The sequence below is a fragment of the Petromyzon marinus genome (genome assembly GCF_048934315.1).
Source record: "Petromyzon marinus isolate PM22_M1 ecotype Great Lakes invasive population chromosome 78 unlocalized genomic scaffold, UKy_Petmar_22M1.pri1.0 chr78_unloc.4, whole genome shotgun sequence".
In the NCBI taxonomy this organism is placed as follows: domain Eukaryota; kingdom Metazoa; phylum Chordata; class Hyperoartia; order Petromyzontiformes; family Petromyzontidae; genus Petromyzon; species Petromyzon marinus.
Window position 1 is genome coordinate 298,656 of NW_027422628.1, and position 24,176 is coordinate 322,831.

At 47.4% G+C, this 24,176-nt stretch overlaps 1 protein-coding gene across 1 annotated transcript in view; it reads left to right on the forward strand.

The window, feature by feature from the left end:
• LOC116938465 (uncharacterized) overlaps window positions 1–23,550 on the forward strand; it is a 96,306-nt gene extending 72,756 nt beyond the window's left edge. The window contains exons 15-19 of the mRNA XM_076058840.1: window positions 816–933; window positions 3,846–3,925; window positions 9,160–19,245; window positions 22,408–22,509; window positions 23,347–23,550. Of these exons, the coding sequence (XP_075914955.1) occupies window positions 816–933; window positions 3,846–3,925; window positions 9,160–19,245; window positions 22,408–22,509; window positions 23,347–23,477 (10,517 nt within the window). The 3' untranslated portion in view covers window positions 23,478–23,550. The remainder of the gene's footprint in view (window positions 1–815; window positions 934–3,845; window positions 3,926–9,159; window positions 19,246–22,407; window positions 22,510–23,346) is intronic.
• Window positions 23,551–24,176: the final 626 nt, after the last annotated feature.

The window sequence follows — 24,176 nt, forward strand, 5'->3', positions numbered from 1 at the left end:
AAGGTATAGTGTAGTGTATAAGGTATCTGTGTGTGTGTAGAGATGGTGATGGAAGCTGACTCCAGCCCGCTATGTGAGTGGCACTATCACTCGTCTATAGTGTAGTAGTGTATAGTGTAGTAGTGTATAGTGTAGTAGTGTATAGTGTAGTAGTGTATAGTGTAGTAGTGTATAGTGTAGTAGTGTATAGTGTAGTAGTGTATAGTGTAGTGTAGTAGTGTATAGTGTAGTAGTGTATAGTGTAGTAGTGTGTAGTGTAGTAGTGTATAGTGTAGTAGTGTATAGTGCAGTAGTGTATAGTGTAGTGTATAGTGTAGTGTATAGTAGTGTGTAGTGTATAGTAGTGTATAGTGTAGTGTATAAGGTATCTGTGTGTGTGTAGAGCTGGTGATGGAAGCTGACTCCAGCCCGCTATGTGAGTGGCACTATCACTCGTCTATAGTGTAGTAGTGTATAGTAGTGTATAGTGTAGTAGTGTATAGTGTAGTGTAGTAGTGTATAGTAGTGTATAGTGTAGTGTATAAGGTATCTGTGTGTGTGTAGAGCTGGTGATGGAAGCTGACTCCAGCCCGCTATGTGAGTGGCACTATCACTCGTCTATAGTGTAGTAGTGTATAGTGTAGTAGTGTGTAGTGTAGTAGTGTATAGTGTAGTGTATAAGGTATCTGTGTGTGTGTAGAGCTGGTGATGGAAGCTGACTCCAGCCCGCTATGTGAGTGGCACTATCACTCGTCTATAGTGTAGTAGTGTATAGTGTAGTAGTGTGTAGTGTAGTAGTGTATAGTGTAGTGTATAAGGTATCTGTGTGTGTGTAGAGCTGGTGATGGAAGCTGACTCCAGCCCGCTATGTGAGTGGCACTATCACTCCTGTGACTCGCCTTGCGTGCCGACGTGTGACGACCCTGATGGGACCAGCTGCTCGCTAAGTCTCAAGTAACTACACACACACATATATATACACACATACAGACACACACAGACACACATACACACAGACACACACACAGACACACACACACATACACACACACACAGACACACACACACAGACACACACACACATACACACACACACAGACACACACATACACATACACACATACACACATACACATACACACACACACATAGACACACATACATACACACGCACATGTACACACACACAGACACACATAAACACATACACACACATACATACACACATACACACACACACATACACACACATACACACACACATACACACACATACACACACATACACATACACACACACACATACACACACAGACACACACATACACACAGACAGACACAGACACATACACACACATACACACACACATACACACACATACACACACAGACACACATATACACAGACACACATACACATACAGACAGACACACATACATACACACATACATACACACACACACATAGACACACATACACACACACATACACACATACACACACACACATAGACACACACACACACAGACACACATACACACAGACACACACACACATACACACATATACATACACACACATACATAGACACAACAACAACCGCCATTCGCCACTAAGTGGCGGTGACGTCACCACGACGCTTGTGCCAGGCTATGTGCACCGTGAGGCCACGTGAAGTGTCGAACGCCCGCTGGCAGGAGGTCACGGGGCAGACCCAGCAGGTGCCACGGGTCGACTGACTGAGATGACTGGCTGATGCACCACCTGTGCCCCCTACTGTGCCAACCTGCTGTGCTTTAGCCACCCGGCGCTCCGCTCGCTGTTGTGAGCGTCGCTCCTCCGCCCTCCGTTGTTGTTGGAGGGCGACTGCCTCCAACTGCCCAGTAGCGTCCTTCACGAGCCTCCTCCACAGAGGCCGATCTTGACACCGCTGGTACCAGTCATCGGCAAGTCCACTCAGCTCCACAAAACAACCCCCTAACTCCCCGCGGTGCCGGACGGGCAACTCTGTCGTGGACAATGCTGTGGTGGGAAGGGCCAATTCTGATTGGCTCCTCCCCTCATGGCGTCTGTGACCACCACAGGGGCTAAACGGGGGCTCTGGACGGGTGCGAGGGGCTGGTAACCCCTCCACCTTCAATTATTTACCACGAGTTAAACTGAAATATGTAACATACACACACACACACGTACACACACACACACACGCCTACACACACACACATATACACATACACACACGTATACACACGTGTCTGTGTTTGCGTGTGTGTCTGTGTGTGTGTCTGTGTGTGTCTGTGTGTGTGTGTCTGTGTGTGTCTATGTGTGTGTGTCTGTGTGTGTCTATGTGTGTGTGTCTGTGTGTGTGTCTATGTGTGTGTCTCTGTTTGTCTGTCTATGTCTATGTGTGTGTGTGTGTCTCTGTGTGTCTGTCTGTGTCTATGTGTGTGTGTGTGTCTCTGTGTGTCTGTCTGTGTCTCTGTGTGTCTGTGTGTGTCTGTGTGTGTGTCTATGTGTGTGTCTATGTGTGTGTGTCTCTGTGTGTGTGTCTATGTGTGTGTCTCTGTGTGTCTGTGTGTGTGTCTGTCTGTGTCTATGTGTGTCTGTGTGTGTCTATGTGTGTGTGTCTATGTGTGTGTCTGTGTGTGTGTCTATGTGTGTGTGTCTATGTGTGTGTGTCTATATGTGTGTGTCTATGTGTGTGTGTGTCTATGTGTGTGTGTGTCTATGTGTCTGTGTCTATGTGTGTGTGTCTATGTGTGTGTGTCTATGTGTGTGTGTGTCTGTGTGTGTCTTACTGGGTGTGTGTCTATGTGTGTGTGTCTATGTGTGTGTCTACGTGTGTGTCTACGTGAGTGTGTCTATGTGTGTGTGTCTATGTGTGTGTGTCTATGTGTGTGTCTATGTGTGTGTGTCTATGTGTGTGTCTATGTGTGTGTCTATGTGTGTGTGTCTATGTGTGTGTCTATGTGTGTGTCTCTATGTGTGTGTGTCTATGTGTGTGTGTCTATATGTGTCTATGTGTGTGTGTGTCTATGTGTGTGTGTCTATGTGTGTGTATGTGTGTGTGTCTATGTGTGTGTGTCTGTGTGTGTGTGTCTATGTGTGTGTGTCTATGTGTGTGTGTCTGTGTGTGTGTGTCTATGTGTGTGTGTCTGTGTGTGTGTGTCTGTGTGTGTGTGTCTATGTGTGTGTCTCTGTGTGTCTGTGTGTGTGTGTCTGTCTGTGTCTATGTGTGTGTGTGTGTGTCTATGTGTGTGTGTCTATGTGTTTTTGTCTTACTGGGTGTGTGTCTATGTGTGTGTGTCTATGTGTGTGTCTATGTGTGTGTGTCTATGTGTGTCTATGTGTGTGTGTCTTACTGGGTGTGTGTCTATGTGTGTGTGTCTATGTGTGTGTGTCTGTGTGTGTGTGTATCTATGTGTGTGTGTCTATGTGTGTGTGTCTATGTGTGTGTGTCTGTGTGTGTGTGTCTGTGTCTATGTGTGTCTATGTGTGTGTCTTACTGGGTGTGTGTGTCTATGTGTGTGTGTCTATGTGTGTGTGTCTATGTGTGTGTGTGTCTATGTGTGTGTGTCTATGTGTGTGTGTCTATGTGTGTGTGTCTGTGTGTGTGTGTCTATGTGTGTGTGTCTGTGTGTGTGTGTCTGTGTGTGTGTGTCTATGTGTGTGTGTCTATGTGTGTGTGTCTATGTGTGTGTGTCTTACTGGGTGTGTGTGTCTATGTGTGTGTGTCTGGGTGTGTGTGTCTATGTGTGTGTGTCTATGTGTGTCTATGTGTGTGTGTCTTACTGGGTGTGTGTCTATGTGTGTGTGTCTATGTGTGTGTGTCTTACTGGGTGTGTGTCCGTGTCCCCCACTGCAGGACTGAAGGCTGCTTTCCCCGATGCTCTGATGGCATGTTGTTAGACGAGAACACTCACCGATGTGTCTATCCAGAGGACTGTGAGTGGCTACACTACACTATACACTACTACACTATACACTACTACACTATACACTACTACACTATACACTACTATACACTACTACACTATACACTACTACACTACTACACTATACACTACTACACTATACACTACTACACTACACTATACACTACTACACTATACACTACACTATACACTACTACACTATACACTACTACACTATACACTACTACACTACTACACTACTATACACTATACACTACTACACTATACACTACTACACTATACACTACTACACTACTATACACTACTACACTACACTATACACTACTACACTATACACTACTACACTATACACTACTACACTATACACTACTACACTATACACTACTACACTATACACTACTACACTATACACTACTAGACTATACACTACTACACTATACACGACTACACTATACACTACTACACTATACACTACTACACTATACACTACTACACTATACACTACTACACTATACACTACTACACTATACACTACTACACTACTATACACTACTACACTATACACTACTACACTATACACTGCTACACTACACTACTACACTACTACACTATACACTACTACACTATACACTACTACACTACTATACACTACTACACTATACACTACTACACTATACACTACTACACTATACACTACTACACTATACACTACTACACTACACACTACTACACTATACACTACTACACTACTATACACTACTACACTATACACTACTACACTATACACTTCTACACTACACTACTACACTACTACACTATACACTACTACACTATACACTACTACACTACTATACACTACTACACTATACACTACTACACTATACACTACTACACTATACACTACTACACTACTATACACTACTACACTATACACTACTACACTATACACTACTATACACTATACACTACTACACTATACACTACTACACTATACACTACTACACTACTATACACTACTACACTACACTATACACTACTACACTATACACTACTACACTATACACTACTACACTATACACTACTACACTATACACTACTACACTATACACTACTACACTATACACTACTAGACTATACACTACTACACTATACACGACTACACTATACACTACTACACTATACACTACTACACTATACACTACTACACTATACACTACTACACTATACACTACTACACTATACACTACTACACTACTATACACTACTACACTATACACTACTACACTATACGCTGCTACACTACACTACTACACTACTACACTATACACTACTACACTATACACTACTACACTACTATACACTACTACACTATACACTACTACACTATACACTACTACACTATACACTACTACACTATACACTACTACACTACACACTACTACACTATACACTACTACACTACTATACACTACTACACTATACACTACTACACTATACACTTCTACACTACACTACTACACTACTACACTATACACTACTACACTACTATACACTACTACACTATACACTACTACACTATACACTACTACACTATACACTACTACACTACTATACACTACTACACTATACACTACTATACACTACTACACTATACACTACTACACTATACACTACTACACTACTATACACTACTACACTATACACTACTACACTATACACTACTACACTATACACTACTACACTATACACTACTACACTATACACTACTACACTATACACTACTACACTATACATTACTACACTATACACTACTACACTATACACTACTACACTATACACTACTACACTATACACTACTACACTATACACTACTACACTATACACTACTACACTATACACTACTACACTATACACTACTACACTATACACTACTACACTATACACTACTACACTATACACTACTACACTATACACTACTACACACTATACACTACTACACTATACACTACTACACTACTATACACTATACACTACTACACTATACACTACTACACTATACACTACTACACTATACACTACTACACTATACACTACTACACTATACACTACTACACTATACACTACTACACTATACACTACTACACTACACTACTACACTATACACTACTACACTATACACTACTACACTATACACTATACTATACACTACTACACTACTATACACTACTACACTATACACTACTACACTATACACTACTACACTATACACTACTACACTATACACTACTACACTATACACTACTACACTATACACTACTACACTATACACTACTACACTATACACTACTACACTATACACTACTACACTATACACTACTACACTATACACTACTACACTATACACTACTACACTATACACTACTACACACTATACACTACTACACTATACACTACTACACTACTATACACTATACACTACTACACTATACACTACTACACTATACACTACTACACTATACACTACTACACTATACACTACTACACTATACACTACTACACTACACTACTACACTATACACTACTACACTATACACTATACTATACACTACTACACTACTATACACTACTACACTATACACTACTACACTATACACTACTACACTATACACTACTACACTATACACTACTACACTATACACTACTACACTATACACTACTACACTATACACTACTACACTATACACTACTACACTATACACTACTACACTATACACTACTACACTATACACTACTACACTACACACTACTACACTACACTATACACTACTACACTATACACTACTACACTATACACTACTACACTATACACTACTACACTATACACTACTACACTATACACTACTACACTATACACTACTACACTATACACTACTACACTATACACTACTACACTATACACTACTACACTATACACTACTACACTATACACTTCTACACTATACACTACTACACTATACACTACTACACTATACACTACTACACTATACACTACTACACTATACACTACTACACTATACACTACTACACTATACACTACACTATACACTACTACACTATACACTACTACACTACACTATACACTACTACACTATACACTACTACACTACACACTACTACACTACACTACTACACTATACACTACTACACTATACACTACTACACTATACACTACTACACTATACACTACTACACTATACACTACTACACTATACACTACTACACTACACACTACTGCACTACACTACTACACTATACACTACTACACTATACACTACTACACTGTGCCTGTGTGTGTCTGTGTCTCTGTGTGTGCGTGTCTGTGTCTCTGTGTGTGTATAGTGTCACTATACACTACAAGAATAATAATTTTATTGTTTTATATTTTTATTATTTTATTGTTTCCCTATCTAACGTGGTGGTGACTTTACCCGAAGAGCCAAGAATAATAATTTTATTGTTTTATATTTTTATTATTTTATTGTTTCCCTATCTACGTGGTGGTGACTTTACCCAAAGAACCAAGAATAATAATTTTATTGTTTTATATTTTTATTAGTTTATTGTTTCCCTATCTACGTGGTGGTGACTTTACCCAAAGAACCAAGAATAATAATTTTAATGTTTTATATTTTTATTATTTTATTGTTTCCCTTCTACGTGGTGGTGACTTTACCCAAAGAACCAAGAATAATAATTTTATTGTTTTATATTTTTATTATTTTATTGTTTCCCTATCTACGTGGTGATGACTTTACCCCCAAAGATCCAAGAATAATAATTGTACTGTTTTATATATTTTTATTATTTTATTGTTTCCCTATCTACGTGGTGATGACTTTACCCAAAGAACCAAGAATAATAATTTTATTGTTTTATATTTTTATTATTTTATTGTTTCCCTATCTACGTGGTGGTGACTTTACCCAAAGAACCAAGAATAATAATTTTATTGTTTTATATTTTTATTATTTTATTGTTTCCCTATCTACGTGGTGGTGACTTTACCCAAAGATCCAAGAATAATAATTTTATTGTTTTATATTTTTATTAGTTTATTGTTTCCCTATCTACGTGGTGGTGACTTTACCCAAAGAGCCAAGAATAATAATTAGTATTTTTTATATTTTTATTATTGTATTGTTTTATATTTTTATTATTTTATTGTTTCCCTATCTACGTGGTGGTGACTTTACCCAAAGAACCAAGAATAATAATTAGTATTTTTTTAATATTTTTTATTATTCTATCGTGTCATATTTATTTTTATTATTTTATTGTTCCCCTATCTACGTGGTGGTGACTTTACCCAAAGAACCAAGAATAATCATTAGTATTTTTTATATTTTTATTATTTTATTGTTTCCCTATCTACGTGGTGGTGACTTTACCCAAAGAACCAAGAATAATAATTAGTATTTTTTATATTTTTATTATTGTATTGTTTTATATTTTTATTATTTTATTGTTCCCCTATCTACGTGGTGGTGACTTTACCCAAAGATCCAAGAATAATAATTTTATTGTTTTATATTTTTATTATTTTATTGTTTCCCTATCTACGTGGTGGTGACTTTACCCAAAGAACCAAGAATAATAATTAGTATTTTTTATATTTTTATTATTGTATTGTTTTATATTTTTATTATTTTATTGTTTCCCTATCTACGTGGTGGTGACTTTACCCAAAGAACCAAGAATAATAATTAGTATTTTTTTTATATTTTTTATTATTCTATTGTGTCATATTTATTTTTATTTTTTTATTGTTCCCCTATCTACGTGGTGGTGACTTTACCCAAAGAACCAAGAATAATCATTAGTATTTTTTATATTTTTATTATTTTATTGTTTCCCTTGTACGTGGTGGTGACTTTACCCAAAGAGCCAAGAATAATAATTTTATTGCTTTATATTTTTATTATTTTATTGCTTCCCTTCAACGTGGTGACTTTACCCAAAGAACCAAGAATAATAATTAGTATTTTTTTATATTTTTATTATTGTATTGTTTTATATTTTTATTATTTTATTGTTCCCCTATCTACGTGTTGGTGACTTTACCCCAAAGAGGCAAGAATGTGAATCGCTGCAGTCGCGAAAGATTTAAGTCAACATTTGGCTGGCCCTGCCCTTAGCTCTTTGTGACGTTTCTCCGTGGCTGATGTCCCCGCCGGACCCGTCCAGGTGCCATGGAGACGACATCCGTCTCCACGGCAACGCCGCCGACGACGCCCCTGACGACCGTCGCCATGACAACCACGGTCACCCTGACGACGGCGCGCACGACGGAGCGGACGAGCGCGGCGAGGAGCTCCGTCGTGGGGCCGACCTCCTCCACGGCGTCGGGGCCACCACCACCACCACCAACATCATCATCAGGGCCACCACCACCACCACCACCACCATCATCATCAGGGCCACCACCACCACCACCACCAACATCACCACCAACATCATCATCATCGGGGCCACCACCACCACCACCACCAACATCATCATCAGGGCCACCATCACCACCACCAACATCATCATCAGGGCCACCACCACCACCACCAACATCATCATCAGGGCCACCACCAACATCAGGGCCACCATCACCACCACCACCAACATCATCATCAGGGCCACCTCCACCACCAACATCAGGACCACCATCACCACCACCACCAACATCATCATCAGGGCCACCTCCACCACCAACATCAGGGCCACCACCACCACCTACCACAACTGTAGCACCACCACCTCCACTTACCACAACATCAGGGCCACCACCACCTCCACCACCATCGTCAGGGCCACCACCAACCTCAGGACCACCACCACCAACATCAGGGCCACCACCACCACCACCTACATCAGGGCCACCACCTACATCAGGGCCACCACCAACATCAGGGCCACCTCCACCACCACCAACATCAGGGCCACCACCACCACCTACCACAACTGTAGCACCACCACCTCCACTTACCACAACGTTAGGGCCACCACCACCAACCTCAGGACCACCACCACCACCAACATCAGGGCCACCACCACCAACATCAGGGCCACCACCAACATCATCAGGACCACCACCAACATCAGGACCACCACCAACATCAGGACCACCACCACCAACATCAGGACCACCACCAACATCAGGGCCACCACCACCAACATCAGGGCCACCACCACCACCACCAACATCAGGGCCACCACCTCCACCACCAACAACTTTAAAAGTGTCCACAGTGCCAGAACCTACAGAACTCCCAACAACTCTTCCTCCGTACGAGCCCACTGAGGATCAGGACGAGACCGAATCACCACCTCCACCTACCACAACTGTATTACCACCACCATCATCTCCACTTACCACAACATTAGGGCCACCACCAACATCAGGACCACCACCAACATCAGGCCCACCACCACCAACATCAGGACCACCACCACCTACCACAACTGTAGCACCTCCACCACCACTTACAACAACGTTAGGGCCACCAACATCAGGGCCACCACCACCACCAACATCAGGGCCACCACCTCCACCACCAACAACTTTAAAAGTGTCCACAGTGCCAGAACCTACAGAACTCCCAACAACTCTTCCTCCGTACGAGCCCACTGAGGATCAGGACGAGACTGAATCACCACCTCCACCTACCACAACTGTAGCACCTCCACCATCGCCTCCACTTACCACAACGTTAGGGCCACCACCTCCAACATCAGGGCCACCACCAACATCAGGACCACCACCAACATCAGGGCCACCACCACCAACATCCGGGCCACCACCACCACCTACATCAGGGCCACCACTACCACCTACCACAACTGTAGAACCACCACCTCCACTTACCACAACATCAGGGCCACCACCACCACCAACATCAGGGCCACCACCATCATCAGGGCCACCACCACCACCTACCACAACTGTAGCACCACCACCTCCACTTACCACAACGTTAGGGCCACCACCACCAACATCAGGGCCACCACCACCTACATCAGGGCCACCACTTCCACCACCAACAACTTTAAAAGTGTCCACAGTGCCAGAACCTACAGAACTCCCAACAACTCTTCCTCCGTACGAGCCCACTGAGGATCAGGACGAGACTGAATCACCACCACCACCTACCACAACTGTAGCAACACCTCCACTTACCACAACGTTAGGGCCACCACCACCAACATCAGGGCCACCACCAACATCAGGACCACCACCAACATCAGGACCACCACCAACATCAGGGCCACCACCTCCACCACCAACATCCGGGCCACCACCACCACCTACATCAGGGCCACCACCACCAACATCAGGACCACCTCCTCCACCTACCACAACTGTAGCACCACCACCTCCACTTACCACAACGTTAGGGCCACCACCACCAACATCAGGGCCACCACCAACATCAGGGCCACCACCTCCACCACCAACAACTTTAAAAGTGTCCAAAGTGCCAGAACCTACAGAACTCCCAACAACTCTTCCTCCGTACGAGCCCACTGAGGATCAGGACGAGACTGAATCACCACCTCCACCTACCACAACTGTAGCACCTCCACCACCGCCTCCACTTACCACAACGTTAGGGCCACCACCACCAACATCAGGGCCACCACCAACATCAGGACCACCACCTCCACCTACATCAGGGCCACCACCACCACCATCGTCAGGGCCACCACCAACATCAGGGCCACCTCCACCACCACCAACATCAGGGCCACCACCACCTACCACAACTGTAGCATCACCGCCTCCACTTACCACAACGTTAGGGCCACCACCACCAACATCAGGGCCACCACCACCACCACCTACATCAGGGCCACCACCTCCACCACCAACAACTTTAAAAGTGTCCACAGTGCCAGAACCTACAGAACTCCCAACAACTCTTCCTCCGTACGAGCCCACTGAGGATCAGGACGAGACCGAATCACCACCTCCACCTACCACAACTGTATTACCACCACCATCATCTCCACTTACCACAACATTAGGGCCACCACCAACATCAGGACCACCACCAACATCAGGCCCACCACCACCAACATCAGGACCACCACCACCTACCACAACTGTAGCACCTCCACCACCACTTACAACAACGTTAGGGCCACCAACATCAGGGCCACCACCACCAACATCAGGGCCACCACCTCCACCAACAACTTTAAAAGTGTCCACAGTGCCAGAACCTACAGAACTCCCAACAACTCTTCCTCCGTACGAGCCCACTGAGGATCAGGACGAGACTGAATCACCACCTCCACCTACCACAACTGTAGCACCTCCACCATCGCCTCCACTTACCACAACGTTAGGGCCACCACCTCCAACATCAGGGCCACCACCAACATCAGGACCACCACCAACATCAGGGCCACCACCACCAACATCCGGGCCACCACCACCACCTACATCAGGGCCACCACTACCACCTACCACAACTGTAGCACCACCACCTCCACTTACCACAACATCAGGGCCACCACCACCACCAACATCAGGGCCACCACCATCATCAGGGCCACCACCACCACCTACCACAACTGTAGCACCACCACCTCCACTTACCACAACGTTAGGGCCACCACCACCAACATCAGGGCCACCACCACCTACATCAGGGCCACCACTTCCACCACCAACAACTTTAAAAGTGTCCACAGTGCCAGAACCTACAGAACTCCCAACAACTCTTCCTCCGTACGAGCCCACTGAGGATCAGGACGAGACTGAATCACCACCACCACCTACCACAACTGTAGCAACACCTCCACTTACCACAACGTTAGGGCCACCACCACCAACATCAGGGCCACCACCAACATCAGGACCACCACCAACATCAGGACCACCACCAACATCAGGGCCACCACCTCCACCACCAACATCCGGGCCACCACCACCACCTACATCAGGGCCACCACCACCAACATCAGGACCACCTCCTCCACCTACCACAACTGTAGCACCACCACCTCCACTTACCACAACGTTAGGGCCACCACCACCAACATCAGGGCCACCACCAACATCAGGGCCACCACCTCCACCACCAACAACTTTAAAAGTGTCCAAAGTGCCAGAACCTACAGAACTCCCAACAACTCTTCCTCCGTACGAGCCCACTGAGGATCAGGACGAGACTGAATCACCACCTCCACCTACCACAACTGTAGCACCTCCACCACTGCCTCCACTTACCACAACGTTAGGGCCACCACCACCAACATCAGGGCCACCACCAACATCAGGACCACCACCTCCACCTACATCAGGGCCACCACCACCACCATCGTCAGGGCCACCACCAACATCAGGGCCACCTCCACCACCACCAACATCAGGGCCACCACCACCTACCACAACTGTAGCATCACCGCCTCCACTTACCACAACGTTAGGGCCACCACCACCAACATCAGGGCCACCACCACCAACATCAGGGCCACCACCTCCACCACCAACAACTTTAAAAGTGTCCACAGTGCCAGAACCTACAGAACTCCCAACAACTCTTCCTCCGTACGAGCCCACTGAGGATCAGGACGAGACTGAATCACCACCTCCACCTACCACAACTGTAGCACCTCCACCACCACTTACCACAACATCAGGGCCACCACCACCAACATCAGGGCCACCACTACCACCAACATCAGGGCCACCACCTCCACCTACCACAACTGTAGCACCACCACCTCCGCTTACCACAACGTTAGGGCCACCACCTCCATCACCACCAACATCAGGGCCACCTCCACCAACATCAGGGCCACCACCACCAACATCAGGACCACCACCAACATCAGGACCACCATCACCACCAACATCAGGGCCACCACCAACATCAGGACCACCACCACCAACATCAAGGCCACCACCTCCACCTACCACAACTGTAGCACCACCACCTCCACTTACCACAACGTTAGGGCCACCACCACCAACATCAGGGCCACCTCCACCACCAACATCAGGGCCACCACCACCAACATCAGGGCCACCACCAACATCAGGGCCACCACCTCCACCACCAACAACTTTCAAAGTGTCCACAGTGCCAGAACCTACAGAACTCCCAACAACTCTTCCTCCGTACGAGCCCACTGAGGATCAGGACGAGACTGAATCACCACCTCCACCTACCACAACTGTAGCACCTCCACCACCGCCTCCACTTACCACAACGTTAGGGCCACCACCACCAACATCAGGACCACCACCACCACCACCAACATCAAGGCCACCACCACCACCAACATCAGGACCACCTCCACCACCAACATCAGGGCCACCACCACCTACATCAGGGCCACCACTACCACCTACCACAACTGTAGCACCACCACCTCCACTTACCACAACATCAGGGCCACCACCACCACCAACCTCAGGACCACCACCAACATCAGGACCACCACCACCAACATCAGGACCACCACCAACATCAGGGCCACCATCACCAACATCAGGGCCACCACCACCAACATCAGGGCCACCACCACCAACATCAGGGCCACCACCATCATCAGGGCCACCACCACCACCTACCACAACTGTAGCACCTCCACCACCACTTACCACAACGTTAGGGCCACCACCACCAACATCAGGGCCACCTCCACCACCAACATCAGGGCCACCACCACCAACATCAGGGCCACCACCACCACCAACATCAGGGCCACCACCTCCACCACCAACAACTTTCAAAGTGTCCACAGTGCCAGAACCTACAGAACTCCCAACAACTCTTCCTCCGTACGAGCCCACTGAGGATCAGGACGAGACCGAATCACCACCTCCACCTACCACAACTGTAGCACCTCCACCACCACTTACCACAACGTTAGGGCCACCACCTCCACCACCACCAACATCAGGACCACCACCACCAACATCAGGGCCACCACCACCAACATCAGGACCACCACCAACATCAGGGCCACCACCAACATCAGGACCACCACCAACATCAGGGCCACCACCACCAACATCAGGACCACCACCAACATCAGGGCCACCACCACCAACATCAGGACCACCACCAACATCAGGGCCACCACCACCAACATCAGGGCCATCACCACCAACATCAGGGCCACCACCACCACCAACATCAGGGCCACCACCAACATCAGGGCCACCACCTCCACCACCAACAACTTTAAAAGTGTCCACAGTGCCAGAACCTACAGAACTCCCAACAACTCTTCCTCCGTACGAGCCCACTGAGGATCAGGACGAGACTGAATCACCACCTCCACCTACCACAACTGTAGCACCTCCACCACCACTTACCACAACATCAGGGCCACCACCACCAACATCAGGGCCACCACCTCCACCTACCACAACTGTAGCACCACCACCTCCGCTTACCACAACGTTAGGGCCACCACCTCCATCACCACCAACATCAGGGCCACCTCCACCAACATCAGGGCCACCACCACCAACATCAGGACCACCACCAACATCAGGACCACCACCACCAACATCAGGACCACCATCACCACCAACATCAGGGCCACCACCAACATCAGGACCACCAACATCAAGGCCACCACCTCCACCTACCACAACTGTAGCACCACCACCTCCACTTACCACAACGTTAGGGCCACCACCACCAACATCAGGGCCACCTCCACCACCAACATCAGGGCCACCTCCACCACCAACATCAGGGCCACCACCAACATCAGGTCCACCACCTCCACCACCAACAACTTTCAAAGTGTCCACAGTGCCAGAACCTACAGAACTCCCAACAACTCTTCCTCCGTACGAGCCCACTGAGGATCAGGACGAGACCGAATCACCACCTCCACCTACCACAACTGTAGCACCTCCACCACCACTTTCCACAACGTTAGGGCCACTACCAACATCATCAGGGCCACCACCACCACCAACATCAGGGCCACCACCACCAACATCATCAGGGCCACCACCACCACCAACATCAGGGCCACCACCACCACCTACCACAACTGTAGCAACACCTCCACCACCACTTACAACAACGTTAGGGCCACCACCTCCACCACCAACATCCGGGCCACCACCAACATCAGGGCCACCACCTCCACCACCAACAACTTTAAAAGTGTCCACAGTGCCAGAACCTACAGAACTCCCAACAACTCTTCCTCCGTACGAGCCCACTGAGGATCAGGACGAGACCGAATCACCACCTCCACCTACCACAACTGTAGCACCTCCACCACCAATTTCCACAACGTTAGGGCCACCACCACCAACATCAGGACCACCAACATCAGGGCCACCACCACCACCAACCTCAGGACCACCACCACCAACATCAGGACCATCACCAACATCAGGGCCACCACCACCAACATCAGGGCCACCACCACCATCATCAGGGCCACCACCACCACCTACCACAACTGTAGCACCTCCACCACCACTTACCACAACGTTAGGGCCACCACCACCAACATCAGGGCCACCACCACCACCAACATCAGGGCCACCACCACCACCAACATCAGGGCCACCACCTCCACCAACAACTTTAAAAGTGTCCACAGTGCCAGAACCTACAGAACTCCCAACAACTCTTCCTCCGTACGAGCCCACTGAGGATCAGGACGAGACCGAATCACCACCTCCACCTACCACAACTGTAGCACCACCACCACCACTTACCACAACGTTAGGGCCACCACCTCCATCACCACCAACATCAGGGCCACCACCACCAACATCAGGACCACCACCAACATCAGGACCACCACCACCAACATCAGGACCACCACCACCAACATCATCAGAGCCACCACCACCATCATCAGAGCCACCACCACCACCTACCACAACTGTAGCACCTCCACCACCACCATCATCAGGACCACCACCAACATCAGGGCCACCACCTCCACCACCAACAACTTTAAAAGTGTCCACAGTGCCAGAACCTACAGAACTCCCAACAACTCTTCCTCCGTACGAGCCCACTGAGGATCAGGACGAGACCGAATCACCACCTCCACCTACCACAACTGTAGCACCTCCACCACCAATTTCCACAACGTTAGGGCCACCACCACCAACGTCAGGGCCACCACCACCACCAACCTCAGGACCACCACCAACATCAGGGCCACCATCACCAACATCAGGGCCACCACCACCAACATCAGGACCACCACCATCATCAGGGCCACCACCACCAACATCAGGGCCACCTCCACCTACCACAACTGTAGCACCTCCACCGCCACTTACCACAACGTTAGGGCCACCACCACCAACATCAGGGCCACCTCCACCACCAACATCAGGGCCACCACCACCAACATCAGGGCCACCACCAACATCATCAGGACCACCACCAACATCAGGACCACCACCAACATCAGGACCACCACCACCAACATCAGGACCACCACCAACATCAGGGCCACCACCACCAACATCAGGGCCACCACCACCACCACCAACATCAGGGCCACCACCTCCACCACCAACAACTTTCAAAGTGTCCACAGTGCCAGAACCTACAGAACTCCCAACAACTCTTCCTCCGTACGAGCCCACTGAGGATCAGGACGAGACCGAATCACCACCTCCACCTACCACAACTGTAGCACCTCCACCACCAATTTCCACAACGTTAGGGCCACCACCACCAACATCAGGACCACCACCAACATCAGGACCACCACCACCAACATCAGGACCACCAACATCAGGGCCACCACCAACATCAGGACCACCACCACCAACATCAGGACCACCAACATCAGGGCCACCACCACCAACATCAGGGCCACCACCACCACCATCATCAGGGCCACCACCATCATCAGAGCCACCACCACCACCTACCACAACTGTAGCACCTCCACCACCACTTACCACAACGTTAGGGCCACCACCAACATCATCAGGGCCACCACCACCACCAACATCAGGACCACCACCAACATCAGGACCACCACCACCAACATCAGGACCACCACCAACATCAGGACCACCATCACCATCATCAGGACCACCACCAACATCAGGACCACCATCACCAACATCAGGGCCACCACCACCAACATCAGGGCCACCACCACCAACATCAGGGCCACCACCACCAACATCAGGGCCACCACCAACATCATCAGGGCCACCACCACCACCTACCACAACTGTAGCACCTCCACCACCACTTACCACAACGTTAGGGCCACCACCACCAACATCAGGGCCACCACCACCACCAACATCAGGGCCACCACCAACATCAGGTCCACCACCTCCACCACCAACAACTTTAAAAGTGTCCACAGTGCCAGAACCTACAGAACTCCCAACAACTCTTCCTCCGTACGAGCCCACTGAGGATCAGGACGAGACCGAATCACCACCACCACCTACCACAACTGTAGCACCTCCACCACCAATTTCCACAACGTTAGGGCCACCACCACCAACATCAGGACCACCACCAACATCAGGACCACCACCACCAACATCAGGACCACCAACATCAGGGCCACCACCAACATCAGGACCACCACCAACATCAGGACCACCAACATCAGGGCCACCACCACCATCATCAGGACCACCACCACCACCACCATCATCAGGACCACCACCACCACCACCATCATCAGGGCCACCACCACCACCACCATCATCAGGACCACCACCACCATCATCAGGACCACCACCACCACCACCATCATCAGGACCACCACCACCACCACCATCATCAGGGCCACCACCACCACCACCATCATCAGGACCACCACCACCACCACCATCATCAGGACCACCACCACCACCACCAACATCAGGACCACCACCACCATCATCAGGGCCACCACCACCAACATCAGGACCACCAACATCAGGACCACCACCACCTACATCAGGGCCACCACTACCACCTACCACAACTGTAGCACCACCACCTCCACTTACCACAACATCAGGGCCACCACCACCACCACCACCATCATCAGGACCACCACCAACATCAGGACCACCACCACCATCATCAGGACCACCACCACCACCAACACAGGAACCTACTGAACTCCCCACGAGTTCTCCTCCTCCGTACGAGCCCACTGAGGATCAGGAGGGGACCCCCCCTGGACCGACCGCCGTCTGCCCGTCTGCCTGCCCCCCCCGGCCCGAGTGTCTCAAGCGAGGCGAGCGCCTGGTGGAGGTGGAGGAGGCCCAGCTGGCGAGCTGCTGTGGGAGTTTCTCCTGCCGTGAGTCGTGGAGGCAGAGGACAGTGCCTGATTCTGATGATTCTGATGATGATGATTCTGCTGATGATGATTCTGCTGATGATGATTCTGCTGATGATGATTCTGCTGATGATGATTCTGATGATGATGATTCTGATGATGATGATTCTGCTGATGATGATTCTGCTGATGATGATTCTGCTGATGATGATTCTGCTGATGATGATTCTGCTGCTGATTCTGCTGCTGCTGATTCTGCTGCTGCTGCTGATTCTGCTGCTGCTGATTCTGCTGCTGCTGCTGATTCTGCTGCTGATGATTCTGCTGATTCTGATTCTGCTGCTGCTGATTCTGCTGATTCTGCTGCTGATGATTCTGCTGCTGATTCTGCTGATTCTGATTCTGCTGCTGCTGATTCTGCTGATTCTGCTGCTGATTCTGCTGATTCTGATTCTGATTCTGCTGATTCTGCTGCTGATTCTGCTGCTGATTCTGCTGATTCTGATTCTGATTCTGCTGATTCTGCTGCTGATTCTGCTGCTGATTCTGCTGATTCTGATTCTGCTGCTGCTGATTCTGCTGATTCTGCTGCTGATGATTCTGCTGATTCTGCTGCTGCTGCTGCTGCTGCTGCTGATTCTGCTGATTCTGCTGCTTCGTCTTAGTGGCCGTCTTATTGTTGTTGTTGTTGTTGTTCTGTGTCGTCTAAATTGTCGTCTCACACTGCCTGTGTGAGTGTCTGTCTGTGTGTGTCTGTGTGTCTGTCACTGTGTGTGTGTCACTGTGTGTGTGTGTCACTGTGTGTGTGTCACTGTGTGTGTCACTGTGTGTGTGTCACTGTGTGTGTGTCACTGTGTGTGTGTGTCACTGTGTGTGTGTCTGTGTGTCTGTCACTGTGTGTGTGTCACTGTGTGTGTGTGTCACTGTGTGTGTGTCACTGTGTGTGTGTCACTGTGTGTGTGTGTCACTGTGTGTGTGTCACTGTGTGTGTGTGTCACTGTGAGTGTCACTGTGTGTGTGTCACTGTGTGTGTCACTGTGTGTGTCACTGTGTGTGTGTCACTGTGTGTGTCACTGTGTGTGTCACTGTGTGTGTGTCACTGTGTGTGTCTGTGTGTGTGTCACTGTGTGTGTGTCACTGTGTGTGTGTCACTGTGTGTGTGTGTCACTGTGTGTGTCACTGTGTGTGTGTCACTGTGTCACTGTGTGTGTCTGTGTGTGTGTCACTGTGTGTGTGTCACTGTGTGTGTCACTGTGTGTGTGTCAGAGTTAGAGTTTTGACTTTGACTAGGTTTTGACTTTAACATAGCCATTCCTGTGACCAGTCACAAGCTAATCCCTTAGTTATTTCAATGCTAAATTACTAGTTGCCTCTGTGGATGTGTAGGTTTTGACTTTAAAATAGCCATTTCTGTGACCAGTCACAAGCTAATCTCTTAGCTATTTCAATGCTAAATTCTCCTGTTTGATTTGTACTAGGTGCCTCTGTGGATGTGTAGGTTTTGACTTGAACATAGCCATTTCCGTGACCAGTCACAAGCTAATCCCTCAGCTATTTCAATGCTAAATTACTAGTTGCCTCTGTGGATGTGTAGGTTTTGACTTTAACATAGCCATTCCTGTGACCAGTCACAAGCTAATCCCTTAGCTATTTCAATGCTAAATTACTAGTTGCCTCTGTGGATGTGTAGGTTTTGACTTTAACATAGCCATTCCTGTGACCAGTCACAAGCTAATCACTCAGCTATTTCAATGCTAAATTACTAGTTGCCTCTGTGGATGTGTAGGTTTTGACTTTAACCTAGCCATTCCTGTGACCAGTCACAAGCTAATCCCTTAGCTATTTCAATGCTAAATTACTAGCTGCCTCTGTGGATGTGTAGGCCTTTACTTTAACATAGCCATTTCCGTGACCAGTCACAAGCTAATCCCTCAGCTATTTCAATGCTAAATTACTAGTTGCCTCTGTGGATGTGTAGGTGTTGACTTTAACATAGCCATTCCTGTGACCAGTCACAAGCTAATCCCTCAGCTATTTGATATGTAAACCCCCTTTGTCAAGGTGCCTCACATCTCCCAACCAGCTTAAAAGTCGCTACGAATCTTAACATCGTCCATTGAAGCTCTGTCGTCCCGACAGTTCTGTTCCTTTCACCTGAAGACGGCCGCTTGCGTTGTGGCCGAAACGTTGTGAGGATTTTATCGTGTTATTTTATTATTTTATTCTCATTCTACGTGGTGGTGACTTTGTTGTTGATGATGTTGTTGTTGATGATGATGTTGTTGTTGATGTTGTTGATGTGTTTGTTGTTGATGTGTTTGTTGTTGATGATGATGTTGTTGATGTTGTTGTTGATGTGTTTGTTGTTGATGTGTTTGTTGTTGATGATGATGTTGTTGATGATGTTGTTGTTGTTGATGTTGGTGTTGTTGATGTTGTTGATGTTGTTGTTGTTGATGTTGTTGTGGTTGTTGTTGATGTTGTTGTTGTGTTTGTTGTTGTTGTTGATGATGATGTTGTTGTGGTTGTTGTTGTTAATGTTGTTGTTGTTGATGTTGTTGTTGATGTGTTTGTTGTTGATGTTGTTGATGTTGTTGTTGTTGTTGTTGATGTTGTTGTTGTTGTTGTTGTTGATGATGTTGTTGATGAAGTTGTTGATGTTGATGTTGTTGTTGATGTTGTTGATGTTGTTGTTGATGATGTTGTTTATGTTGATGTTAATGTTGTTGTTGTTGATGTTGTTGTTGTTGATGTTGTTGATGTTGTTGTTGATGTTGTTGTGTTTGTTGTTGTTGTTGTTGATGATGATGTTGTTGTTGTTTATGTTGATGTTAATGTTGTTGTTGATGTTGATGTTGTTGTTGTTGTTGTGTTTGTTGATGATGTTGTTGTTGTGTTTGTTGATGATGTAGTTGTTGTGTATGTTGATGTTAATGTTGTGTTTGTTGATGATGTTGTTGTTGTTGTGTTTAATGTTGATGTTGTTGTTGTTGATGTTGTTGTTGTTGATGTTGTTGTTGATGTTGATGTTGTTGTTGATGTTGTTGTTGTTGATGTTGTTGTTGATGATGTTGTTTATGTTGTTTATGTTGATGTTAATGTTGTGTTTGTTGATGATGTTGTTGTTGTTGTTTTTAATGTTGATGTTGTTGTTGTTGATGTTGTTGATGTTGTTGTTGACAGAGTGTGAGGAGTGCCCAGGCGTGCTGGAGCCGTGTGACGGGGGACGGCAGGTGGAGGTTGTCCTCAACTCGGAGTCAAACTGCTGCCCACAGCTGTCCTGTGGTGAGTTGGTTGTGGATGTGTGGTGTTGTTGTTGTGGTGAGTTTGTTGTTGTTGTGGTGGTGGTGGTGGTGTTGATGTTGTGGTGGTGGTGGTGGTGTTGTGGTGGTGGTGGTGGTGGTGTTGTTGATGTTGATGTGGTTGTGGTGGTGGTGGTGTTGTTCTAGTGGTGGTGGTGTTGTTGTTGATGGTGTTGTGGTGGTGGTGTTGTTGTTATTGTTGATGTGGTGATGTTGTTGTTGTTGTGGTGGTGGAGGTGGTGTTGTTGTTGTGGTGGTGGTGGTGGTGTTGTTGTTGTTGTGGTTGTTGTTGGGTGGTGGTGGTGGTGGTCGTGTTGTTGTGGTGGTGGTGTTGTTGTGGTGGTGGTGTTGTTGTGGTGTTGTTGTTGTGTTGTTGTGGTGGTGGTGTTGGTGGTGTTGTTGATGATGTTTATGTTGTTGATGATATTGTTGATGTTGTTGGTGGTGTTGTTGTTGTTGATGTTGTTGTTGTTGTGGTGGTGGTGTTATTCTTGTGTTTGTTGATGTTGTGTTAGCTGTTGAGATTGTTGTGTTTCTTGTTGTTGTTGATATTGATGTTGTTGGTGGTGGTGGTGTTGTTGTGGTGGTGGTGGTGGTGGTGATGGTGGAGGTGGTGGTGGTGGTGTTATTGTTGTGTTTGTTGTTGTTGTGTTTGTTGTTGTGTTTGATGTTGTTGGTGAAGTTGTTGTTGTTGGTGTTGTTGTGTTTGTTGTTGATGTTGTTGTGGTTGTTGTTGATGTTGTTGTTGTTGATGTTGTTGTTGTTGATGTTGTTGTTGTTGCCGTCTGAATCTCCGCTCCCACCTCTCGCACTGCGCCAGTTTGCCGGCGGGAGCTCTGCACGCCGGCACCGACGTGTGGAGATGGGGAACGACTCACAGAGAGCTATGGAGCGTGCTGTACCATCTACACCTGTGGTGAGACACTCACAGAGACTCATAGACACTCATAGAGACCCTTAGACACTCATAGACACTCATAGACACTCATAGAGACCCTTAGACACTCATAGAGACTCACAGAGAGCTATGGAGCGTGCTGCACCATCTACACCTGTGGTGAGACACTCACAGAGACTCATAGACACTCATAGAGACTCATAGACACTCATAGAGACCCTTAGACACTCATAGAGACTCACAGAGAGCTATGGAGCCTGCTGCACCGTCTACACCTGTGGTGAGACACTCACAGAGACTCATAGACACTCATAGAGACCCTTAGACACTCATAGAGACTCACAGAGAGCTATGGAGCCTGCTGCACCATCTACACCTGTGGTGAGACACTCACAGAGACTCATAGACACTCATAGAGACCCTTAGACACTCACAGAGACTCATAGACACTCATAGAGACCCTTAGACACTCATAGACACTCACAGAGAGCTATGGAGCCTGCTGCACCATCTACACCTGTGGTGAGACACTCACAGAGACTCATAGACACTCATAGAGACCCTTAGACACTCATAGAGACTCATAGACACTCATAGAGACCCTTAGACACTCATAGAGACTCACAGAGAGCTATGGAGCCTGCTGCACCGTCTACACCTGTGGTGAGACACTCACAGAGACTCATAGACACTCATAGAGACCCTTAGACACTCATAGAGACTCATAGACACTCATAGAGACCCTTAGACAC